Source organism: Typopeltis vanoorti, chromosome 18 (genome assembly GCF_054136105.1).
Source record: "Typopeltis vanoorti isolate ZY-2024b chromosome 18, IOZ_Tvanoo_1.0, whole genome shotgun sequence".
NCBI lineage: Eukaryota > Metazoa > Arthropoda > Arachnida > Uropygi > Thelyphonidae > Typopeltis > Typopeltis vanoorti.
The window spans coordinates 78217509-78230118 of record NC_143566.1 but is presented as its reverse complement, the minus strand read 5'-3'; the positions used below and the strand labels follow the sequence as shown (position 1 = coordinate 78230118).

Here is a 12610-nt window from a genome sequence, read left to right as displayed (position 1 = left end):
CTAACATCCAGTGAAATTTTTGATGTCTTTTCATTTAATATAAAGTAATCTAATATTGATTTCCATCCTCTTGCTGCCCAAGTATATTTATGTATGTCTTTATGTTTATAGAAGGAATTCATTATTTTTAGGTTATTATAAACTACAAAGTCACTCAATTTTTTACCATTCCTGTTTAGAGTATGTTCTCCATATATTCTCATATTATTATTAATTTTCGTGTTTCCAATTATTGCATTTAAGTCTCCTGCTAAAATTAGGTAATCCTTTTTATTTATTTTATTATATATGTTTTGTAGCTGATTATAAAAATCAATATTATCCTGTTCTCTTCCTTCTTCTGGGGCATATAAACCAATTCTTGTTAAATAGCCTCTATCTATTTTTATTCTAGCTTCTATTATTCTTTCATTCCATACTTTATAATGTTTTAACTGTTTTGAAAGGGAGTTATGAATTAAAAGCATGACTCCTGCTTGGTCTCTGTCGACTCCACTATATATCACATTAAAATTTTCAGTTTTCATAGTTCCTTTTAATTTCTTTTTTGTTTCAGTGATTACTGCTATTTTAAAATTTCTTTCATTTAATAATTGGTCTAATTCTATTTCCTTATATGCTATTTTCCTCTTACATTTCTTAATGGTTTTCAACAGATTCCTATCTGTTGAAAACCATTAAGAAAAGGAAAACAACCTACCTTGGTCACATACTAAGGCATGAATCCCTACAAAAAAAAAAAAAAAAAAAAAAAAAACCACTTCTAGAAGGAATGATACAAGGAAAAAGAAGAAGAGGAAGACAAAGAACAAATTGGATGGGAAATATTACGGACTGGATCTTTTTGTCCTATGAAGAATGCAAAACAGAAGCCCAAAACCATACATGGTGGAAGCTCACGGTAGTCAACCACCTGGAAGGAGATGACATCTGACAAGACTATAAGAGCTCTACTGAAGTCATTTGGAATTCAACCCTCTGACCAGACTTTTTGAATTATGCAGTCATATTTGAGCATTCCAGCTGCCTTTCCACATTTAAGGTTTTTAATGGCTTTTTCTATATCAAGTACTGATATCCTGAATGCATTTCCAGTTGAGTGTCTTCTACTATCACACTGCCACTGCTTGTTTCATTTCAAATTTCATGTAGCATTTATCATCTCTGATTCCTATTACAGCACTCTTTCCTCCATTTCTAAGTTTTTTGAATAGCCTCCTGAATATTTTCCCACCTTTCTTATATTTATTTTCCATGTTCTTACAAACTAGTGTAAGAATTTTCTGTTTCTAGTTAAATCAAAATGCTACTGCTATGATTCATTTGAGGCTGTCTGGTGTGCGATAGAGGCCAAGAGGACAAAATATGTTGTTGGATGGTGCTATAGATCAGGAAGATGTAGGCTGAACAATCATTATGGGAGACTTTAACTATGAAGACATAGATTGGAGGGAGGAAAGGGAATATGGCCAGATGAAAGAAGAAATTGTACAGATGCTAAGAGAAATGCTGCATATACTGGATTCCAGGAAAATGATGAGGCAAGGGACTTGGAGATAATGGGGACCAGAGAATTGAAGTCATGCCTGTTACCTAGATCATCAAGGGCATATTACAAAAGTTGGTAAAATGCTCACAGGATTACTTGGATGTTGAAAAACATGCTAATAAGTGAAGATAGTGAAGTTATTATCGCTCTTTATAAGGCTATGATTCAGCCACATCTTGACTACTGTGCACAGATTTGGTTAGTTAGTTAGGGATCAAGAGGTGGTAGAGCTGTCAACATTTTAGTCAGCTCTGTGGAATGCTCCCTGGGAATAGGATAAAGGTTTGTTGATTGAGCCTCCAACAATGAGTCTCGAGACTCCATGGAGATACCATATAATAATAATAATAATATCTTGCTGTAACCAAAACTGAGACGACGCAAAAAATTCAGTAGGGATTCTAAATATCAAATTGATTCCCAATTATTTTAAGTCACTGTCCAAAATTTTGTCACTATATATGATCCAAATCAAACCAAAATTATAATGACTCAACGAATTTTAGTAAATATCCTAATTACCAATTTTCTAAATTTAATGTGGTTAAAACATAATATGCATAAAAAAAGTACCTAAAAACATGGATGTGAGTGAGAGAGAGAGAGAGAGATCTTGTCAGCCATTTCCAATTCTAATGCTGTACTATTCAAACATATGAGAGTTAAATATCATATGTGTGAGCCTAAACTATATCATTTATGATATAGTTTAGGCTCACACATTAAAATTAAATGTAAATAAAATACCAGATGACACATGAAGGTCAAAGTTGTATAACTGAGAGGACACCTCCTCGTAACCTTTAAAGGAATGCGGAGAACCGACCAGGGCTTCTGACCTAATGTCCAATCCTCACCTTCTCGTGGTACACCCTGTTCGGTATCTACCTGGATACTGATCATACGAGGATGGGCTGCAATTTGTGATTTAGCTGACCAAATTATACTTACTGGCTTAAACCAATATAGAAAACGATGGTACGAGATGACAAAATTTCATGCCAGCTGGGGCGTCGCCTGGTTAAACAAAGCCCCCGTTGTTTTTGCCAAGAAACCAGGGCGAACATCGAAAAGTCAGCTACTGGAACAAATCTGAAAGCACATCCCAACTCAACTTCACCAGAGTTAAAGATCGGTACTATCAACATAAGAAGCCTGAATGGCAAAGAAATGGAGCTAGCTGAAGAATTAGATAAGTACCAGATCGACATAATAGGGGTGACTGAAACAAAAAAGACCAAAACTGGTGAGATCTTTCTGAGCAATAAATACAAAATGTTATATTCAGGAAATGACAATCAAGGAAAAGAAGGAGTAGCCATAGTATTCAACACAAAATATGAGGCTAATCTTCTTGAATGGCAGGCAGTCTCAAGTAGAGTGATGTGGCAAATATCAGACTGGGGAATTGGACAATGAGACTTATTTGTACCTATGGTCCCACAGAAGGTTCTACTAAAGTAGAAGTGGAGGAATTTTTTGATGCTTTAGAAAAGCAACTGACACAATGAAAAAGGAAGAGTTGGTCCTTGTTGGGGATCTAAATAGCAGAGTAGGAAATGATTGTCAGACATACAAACATATTTTGGAAAAAGTTGGAGAAAAGAGCAAAGCTAATAATAATGGCAAATACTTGTTGAATTTCTGCTCAGGACATGGACTAGTTATTACTAACACCATGTTTCAACATAAAAATGTGCACAAATTCACATGGAGAGAATAGGCAAGGAATAAAAAAAAGTCTCATTAACTATGTTATTGTTCATAGTGATGTTTTCAGCCTGGTGCAGGACACCAGTGTACAGAGGATTTGAAATTGGAAGTGATCACTATTTAGTCTTGAGCAGGATAAAATTGAATTTCATATTGAAAAGAATAACATGTATGAAAGTTTTAAAGCAAATTAAAGTTGAGCAACTCTGAGATGTGAACTGTAGAGACTAAAATACACAGAGATTATTGAAATAAAAATGAGAGTTTGAGAAAAGGAACCAAACCTTGGAGATTCAGTGGCAAGCCTTGAAGAAAACCCTGATTGATTCAGCCAGAGTAGGCATGTGGTGAGGTTGTCTGCAAGGATAGAAAAATCATAACTCCATGGTGTACACAGGAAGTTAAAGAGGCAGCGAAGGAAAAGAAGAAAGCATATCAAAAGCACCTAGCAAATAAGTCAGCTTTTACTCTTAGAGAATAAAGAGACAAATGTAAGAAAGCGAAACATTGTGTAAAGCTAGCTAAACAAAAGTCATGGGAGGACTTTGGCAAGAACAGAGAAAATGAATATCAAGAAGATGGTAAGATATTCTGGAAGTTGTTGAAGAAGCTTAGGAATGGAGGAAAGAGTGCTGTAAAAGGAGTTACAGATGATAAAGGTGACATGAAAACAGGAGAAAAAGATATCCTTGAAGTATGGAGTAATTACTTCAAAAAATTGCTAAATGAAACAAGCAATGAGAGCACAGTGGTAAAAAACACCCAACAGGCATACAGTGAGGAATACATATCCATACTTGAAGTAGAAAAAGCCATCAAAGGCTTGAAATGTGGAAAGGCAGCAGGAGTAGATGATACCAGAAATGCTCAAGTATGGTGATATAAAAGTCTTACAGTTGCTGCAATGCATAGTTCAGAAAGCCTGGACAGAGGGACGGATTCCAGATGATTGGAGTAGAGCTCTCATAGTACCCATATATAAAAAGGGAAATAAAACAATGTGAGAATTACAGAGGTATATCCCTATTGAGTGTTCCTGGTAAGATATATGCAAGTATACTTGAGAAACGGTTGAGAAGAACTGTGGAAGAAAAGCTTGGTGAAGAAAAAGCTGGATTCAGGTCAAATAGAGGCTGTCAGGATCAGATCTTCACTTTATCATGGGAATATAACAAAGATCTGTATTTAAGTTTTGTCAATTTGAAAAAGGCATATGACAGGGTGCCAAGAGAGAAGCTATTCAAAACGCTACAGTTATATGGTGTCAATGGGGCATTATATCAAGCAATACTTAGTCTTTATTTGAGTTGTAAGTCAGCAGTTAGAATTGAAGGAAGTACAGGAATATTGTTTAATATTAAATCTGTTGTGAGACAAGGATGTACATTATCCCCTCTGTTATTCATTATCTATATGGATCACATTATGAAGGAAAGTGGTATTAAACATGATATCAGAATTGGAGATGTTAATGTCAGCTCTTTGCTTTATGCAGACAATGTTATACTTCTAAATAAATCCGCTAGAAGTTTGCAAGATTCCCTGACTAAACTGAATAACTGTTGTCATAGATATGGTATGAAGGTCAGTATTAAAAAGACAAAAACAATGAAAATAGGTAGAATTGTTGAAAATGTAAACTGTGTTGTGAATGGGGAACCTGTGGAACAAGTAAAACATTTCAGCTACTTAGGCACGATTTTTACTAAAGATGGTAAATTAAATATGAAAATAGACAGCAGAATCAACAAAGCTGGTACGGTAGTCAGTCAATTGAATAAATTCATATGGAATAAGAGATAAATTAGTCAGAACACTAAATTAGCTGTATACAAGATAGTGTTCAAACCAGTTTTAACTTATCGATCTGAGAGCTGGGTCAGAAGTAAAACACTTGACCAAAGACTAGAAACCGTAGATATGAGAGTCCTGAGAAATATATAAAATATATAAATAAAATGAGGAATATTAAGAAAGAACTTGACATTGTCAGCATCCAGGAATGCGTTAGCAGAGCTAATCTCAGGTGGTATGGTCACTTAAACAGAATGGACGAGGAAAGATTAACAAAACAAGTGTTCTCTGCCAGGTTGGCAGGAAAACGACCCAGAGGAAGACCAAGATATAGGTGGATTGATATGGTACAAAGTGCCTTAGACGACAGAAATATAAGATCTGATAATGTTGGAGTCTTGACTAGTAACAGACTGATTTGGAGGAAAATTGTAGATAGGAAGTTAGTAATGATGTAAATTTTTCATGTAGTTCTATCATATCCTGTACACCCCTTGAGGGTACATGTCAGGAATTTGATGATGACTTATAAAATAAGTTAAAACCAGGGATTGTGCTTTGTCAGTTCATCTATTTATCTACTTGGCGTTTCTAATTAACTGCTAGATAATGAGAACCATCAGAAATATATGAAGTACATTAAATTAGCCAAAATCAGAATTCTAGATGCATTCAATGAATGCATCTAGAATTCTGCTGATAAATAAAAAAGAGTATAATTATTAAACAATATATTACACTTCTGAAATTTGTTCATGAAGTTCTTCTTTCAAGTAGTCAGTATAATAGAGCAAGCTTATTGTGTTAGTATTGGAAAATGGTTACAGGAGCACCTAAACACAAATTTCTAGTAGAAAAGTTTATACGTTGGTTAAATATGATAACTAAATACTTAAGGAATTGACAGCGTACACTAGAAATATAAATTAAATCAACTTTAATATATACTTTCCAATATTTCAGCAATGCCATCTTCATGGAAACTTAAGATAAAGACACATGCAAGCAAGTACAACATAACAGCAAATGAGAAATGAAGCGAGGAAGCTACCGTTTTCCTAAAGTCCTGATGGCCAAGAACACCTAATATACCCCTGACGGGTATATTAGATGTTCTTGGCCTTTGGGCTGAAGTTCTTCTGATATATGTTTCCCAAATTTGGGGCAGTCTCGTGCAACCAAATTTGTTGAGGTTTGGCATGTTTCTAAGGGCTGAGGCTGATTCCATGAAAAGTCTTTCATATTTGAACTTGCTGCAGTGTATTACTGTGGCTTTCTTCCACCTTATTCTGTACCGAGTATCCAGAGCATAGTCTGCAAGCCCGGAGTGGCTGTACTGGTGAAATCGGATGTAGTCCTTGTGTTCTGAGATTCTGATATTTGCTGTCCTGCCTGTTTGGCCAAAGTAGGACAATTTACAGCTGCAAGGGACCTGGTATACACCAGGTAGATAAGGGATGCCAATTTTCTATATGGTCTGTAACAGGAGGTCAAGTCATGTTTTTTTAATGATTTTGCTGATTTTTTTCCGAGGTGCCTCAGATGTAGGGAATGGTGATGGAGCTTTTTTGTGAAGGGGGGGGGGGGAGGGGAGGTGGGTCGTGGATAACTGGTTTTAGTATTTTTTTGTATTTTTTTTTGGGGGGGGGGGGCGGGGATAGCCATTGGCTGAGAAAGTGTTAAGGATATGATTTAGTTCAGAAGTTAGGGCTTGGTCATTTGAACAGATTAGTTTTGCCCTGGTGAATGTATCTGCCTGTATGGGTGGGTCTTCTATAAACTGAGAAAACCAAGGTTCTATCAGGTTGGCGGGTGACTAGTGTGTCTAGGAAGAGGAGGCTATTGTTTTTCTCTTTTTCCAGGGTGAACTTGATTCTAGGGTGTTGGTTGTTTAAGTGTGTTAAGAAGGAGAGGAGTGTATCCGGGCCATGTGGCCAGATAGTGAACACGTCATCAACGTAGTGAAGCCATATGGTAGGTTTTTGTGGGGCAGAGTTTAAGGTTTCTCTTCAGAAGCTCCATAAAGAAGTTGGCCAAGGGTGGGGAAAGTGGTTATTCCATGGCTGTCCCCTCTATCTGTTTGTAGAATTTTTCCTGCCAAACGAAATAGCCTGAGTTCATTGTGAACTAAAATAGGGCTGAGATATCAGGAGGAAATTTAGCTTGGATTAGCTCTACACAAAATCCTCAACAAAATCCTAAAAAAACACGACCTCTTGTTACAGACCACATAGAAAATTGGTGTCCCTTATCCGCTCCACTAAAGACCAACCACTTCCCCTAGACCTACCTGGTGTATACCAGGTCCCTTGCAGCTGTAAATTGTCCTACTTTGGCCAAACAGGCAGGACAGCAAATATCAGAATCTCAGAACACAAGGACTACATCCGATTTCACCAGTACAGCCACTCTGGGCTTGAAGACCATGGTCTGGAAACTCGCCAAAGAATAAGGTGGAAGAAAGCCACAGTAATACACCGCAGCAAGTTCAAATATGGAAGACTATTCATGGAATCAGCCTCAGCCCTTAGGAACATGCCAAACCTTAACAGATTTGGATGAATGAGCCTGCCCCAAATTTGGGAAACATATATCAGAAAAACTTCAGCCCAAAGGCCAAGAACACCTAATATAGCCTACCGGGGGGGGGGGCACCATCAGGACCTTAGAAAAACGGTAGCTTCCTCGCTTTGTTTCTCATTTGCTGTTATGTTGTACTTGCATGCACATGCCTTTATCTTAAGTTCCCACGAAGATGGCAATGTGACGATGCCGAAATATCAAAAAGTATATATTACAGTTGATTTAATTTATATTTCTAGTGTACGCTGTCAATTCCTTAAGTATTTAGTTAAACACAAACTTGCTATTATATTAGGTAAGGCTGTGGATAATTCACTGACCTTGGTATCACAGGGTAAAAGTTTCTTCCATGGTGTTAAATTTTCTGTACACACTGCTTCACGTGGCAAAGAGGAATACTGAAGATAAGAAGAATTCCTTGGTTGTTTTGCATTATATGCTTGAAGTGGTTGGAATGAAAGATTGGGTTTTACAGTATTGGTTCCATCTATAAAATTGAGAGAAGCACAAAACTGACCAGAAAGAGCATTTGACAATTCCTTCCATGCCACAGAAACACTGCAACAATAATAGTTAGCAAATATTGTACTTTTGTTTTAAATTGTAGAATTTAAAGATTTAAATTAAAATCTACAGATATCAAATATGAAAACAATAAAATCTAAAAGTAATAAAAATGGATAGAAAATTTATTTTAAAATTAAAATGGGAAATCAGAGATGGGAAGTCACATTCACTTTTATGGACTAGTCTAGTTCATAAAAATAATCATTCTTTAGTTTATCACTGGTTAGTTGCATAAACATCTATTTAATTTAACAATGTGATAAAGTCACGTCTCTTATCTACATTACTGAGAAGTATACTATGGGTAAAAACTGCTGGAATAATTTAGAAACAATCACAAAGATGTCAACATATTTGTAATCACTAAAATATTTATATACAAAGAGCTACATTAATGTATTCATTCTTCTTCTTATTGTGCTATCTTCTATCAAAGGTCAGCGACCATCTTGGCGAACAAACTGCGATCTTGTGTTAATCTGAGCAGTTGTGCACTGCTCTTTCCTGTCCACGTCTTGATAGCAAAAATACAAAAAATAATCTTATTATAGGCTTATTGTTAAAGCCTGAATTATTTCTGTTGTCTGATAGTCACATGCCAGTAAAAATAATCTATCATTGAAATATTGTTTTCATTCACATTTTATATTAGAATAAGCAAATAAGCGAGTTCTTGCAGAGTATTTTTATAAGTAGTGATTTATAGAGTGGAAGCAGATGATTTTATAACATGCTGGTTGTATTCCACTAATGTACTTCTAAGAAGTGTTAATGCCCTATATCATGATGAAAGTTACTTCCCAGCTCAGCCTTGCAGTAATTGATGGCTTAGCACAATTATCACCCCATTATAATCATAACATTTGGAGTAGAGAAGTTTAAGGCTGCATACTGTATTGGCAGAACGATGAACAATGCTTCAGGAGATAGATCAGATATAAGACCTAGAGGTAATGGTCGATAATAGCTTGAAGTTTAGAGGACACATTGTAGGACACTATATTACTGTAAATTTTTTTTTTTCTTAGATCGGTTTTGACTTTTACAAGGTCTCAGTATTTCCAAAGGTCTAGAGGATAGAATTCTCCATCTACCTCAATGAAACTAGTGAAATCTGAAACTCCTATTAATGAATAAATACATACAGTAGGAAAGCATTAATGCTACAGGATGTCAAGCCATAAAACAAATATTAAGCAGATGTATATTATTATTATTCCAGGCAACTAAAAGGAGTCCACAGACTCATCGAGGGAGGCCCTAACATCATGTCAAGAACAACTATTCGACATTCACACAGTATCTATCATACCTCGCCTTGAACTCATTCACGGTCGTAGCACCCACGACAGACTCTGGCAGCTTATTCCACTCATTCACCACTCTCCAAGTAAAAAACCTAGCTCTAATGCCCCTGTCAACCACGCTCTTGCCCAGCTTCCATGCATGGCCCCTAGTCCTCTCACCACCAGTCATTTTCAAAAATATCTTCTGGATCAATCTTATAAAAACCCTTCAGTAATTTGAATGTCTCAATTATATCACCCCTCTTTCGCCTATCGTCCAATTTCTGCAACCCACAAATCCTCAACCTATTCTCATAAGGTTCATTCCACAGACCTGCTATCATCTTGGTCACTCACCTCTAGATCCTCTCCACCTCCTCCCCATCAAGAAGAAACCCTGGTGCCCATATCTGGGCACAGTAGTCTAGATGGGGTCTTATCAAGGCTTGATACAGAGGAACAATAACTTGTTTGTCTCTGCTTGTTAAAGTATTTTTCAGAAACCAAGTGATTTGATGAGCTGATTTAGCCACTTTTGCAATGTGCCCCCTAAACTTCAATTCCCTATCCACCAAACACTCCCAAATCCCTGGTCTCATCAATCTCCTGGAGTATGGTTCCATCAATGTGATATACTGTTGCTATTCTTTTCACCCCATAATCACCACCTTACACTTTGCCACATTAAATTGACATCCATTTTCCCTAGCCCAGTCCTCCAAACTATCCAAATCATCCTGTAAAATTTTGACATCCTGTGCACTCACAATTGCTCTACCCAACTTTGCATCATCAGCAAACAAGTGAACACTTACTCTCAGATCCTTTCCTATATCATTGATGAACAAATTGAAAAGTAGTGGTCCAAGAACTGAGCCCTGTGGCACACCACTAGTCACAAGCTGTCTTTTGGACCCAACTCCTGAATAAATCACTCTCTGGTATCTCTCTATCAACCACCCTCCTATTCATCTCACCAACCCCTATATCCATCCCATCTGCTCCAGTTTACTGATTAGAGTTCCATGTGGTATCCTGTCAAAGGCCTTTGCAAGGTCCAGTAAAATCACTGTAAACCCATTACCCTTATCCAGTTCAGCCGTCACTGTGTTATAAAATGAGCAAGTTACTGAGACATGATCTATCCCTTCACAAAACCATGTTGTCCCCCATACAATATCCAATTTTCATCTATCCAATCCCATATTCCTTTCTTGACTAATTTCTCCAAGACCTTGACAACGATTCCTGATATGCTAATCGGTTGGTAATTTCCAACAGCAGTCTTGGAACCTCCTTTATGCAGCGGAACTATTTTCCCCTCTTTCCACCTCCTCAGGACTAACACAGACCCAAGACTCAAATTAAACAAAATGGTCAAAGGTACTGAAAATTCTTTAGCCGCTTCACGTACAACACGAGCTGGTATACCATCCAATCCCACAGATGTATTGACATTGAGGTTACGCAACAGACTACTCATCTCTACTTCATTCACCACAATTCCTGTATAATCTATTGGTTCATTCATTTCCGCAATGTCACCACCTGGATGATATATTCTTGCAAAGTGCTCACTCAGTAACTTAACTATATCAACTGATTCAGTTACCTCCTTACCGTCGGCATTCTTTAAAATCATTCTGCCATATACATTTTTTCTTTTACTTGCAACATATCGAAAAAACTGTTTAGGATTCTCTTTAGCCTGCATGGCCAATGTTCTTTCGTAATTCTTTTTTGCTTTTCTTACCACGCTCGTTACCCTTCTGGCCTGCACTTTATGCCGTTCATGTGCCTGCAGGTCACCTTTCTCCTTAAATTCCCTCCATAGTTGTTTCTTTTTTTGCAGCTCAAGCTTAATGGTGTTATTCATCCATTTAACCCTTACTTGATTTATTATTCGGACTCTAGGTATACAGTCAGCCATTGCTTCATGCAAACACTTCTTAACTGCCTCCCATGCACTATCAACTTCTAGCCCTTGCAGTTGTACATGCCATGGCACTGAACTAATCAAACCCCTAAGCTTGTCATACTTACCAGCCCGATAATTCCACATGTACCCTGTCTTAATTGTAAATTCCACACCTTTAGCCACCTCCCAAGTCAAGACCCTATGATCACTCTCACCAATTGGTGGCAATGTGGTCATATTTGTTACAGCCAAATCCTCAGATGCAATTACTAGGTCAAGCACTCTCTGACCCCTAATATTTTCCATTACATGCTGTTGCAGATAGTTATCCCTTAATAACTGCATAAAAATCCAATTCCTTCCCCCCGTGTGTCCTCTCCTCACTCCAATTAATGCAACCATAGTTGAAATCTCCCATAATAATTACCCTCCTTCCACTCATTTCTTCTATTTGCTTGTGCATACTATCTCCACCATCTTTTTCATCACTTGGTCTATAGCAGCACCCAATTGTATATTTAGTTCTGCTAGCCACAATCTCACACCAAATGGCCTCAAATGTGCTCTTTTCTCTATCCTGCAATTCAACTTCTATTCTCCTTGGCTGTAGCTCATCAGCTATCATCAACAATACTCCCCCCCCCCATTTTATTCTCCCTCTCATTCCTGAACACACTATACCCATCACATTCAACCTCACTAGCTATATCATCTACAGTCAGCCATGTTTCACTAATGCCAATAACCTGTGGTCTGGAAGTGCCAATCATGGCCAAAAATTCTTCCTTCTTGTTCCTAATACTCCTAGCATTAGTGTACATGAATTTCAGACCCCCCCATTAGCCCCATCCCTACCTTGATGCCTTATACTAACTATCCCATTCTGATTTGTTGTCCTTATTCGCTCGGGCATATTATACTCATTCATACACTCAATTGCCTCCTTAAGGTCTGCATATCTACCCCCCCCCCCCCTTAATAAATCTAGTTTCCCTGATTCTGCACATCCACTTCATTCAACAACTTTTTCAAGTCTCCTTAAACCGAATCCATACAAATGCAAGCCATCCATCTTATATAGATCCTTTCGCCCATCGAACTCACTCCACACGTCCACAAATTCCACACCACTCGTCATACATAACCCATGCATAAAGTCATTTGCAATCATGGCCCTCCTTTTTAAACACTTCACTGTCA

General features: G+C 37.4%; 1 protein-coding gene across 1 annotated transcript in view; it reads right to left on the bottom strand.

Moving 5' to 3' along the window:
- Positions 1 to 12610, bottom strand: part of PIG-T (phosphatidylinositol glycan anchor biosynthesis class T) — a 179442-nt gene that overhangs the window by 124446 nt on the left and 42386 nt on the right. The window contains exon 3 of the mRNA XM_090408085.1: positions 7960 to 8197. Coding sequence (XP_090264211.1) covers positions 7960 to 8197 — 238 coding nt within the window. The remainder of the gene's footprint in view (positions 1 to 7959; positions 8198 to 12610) is intronic.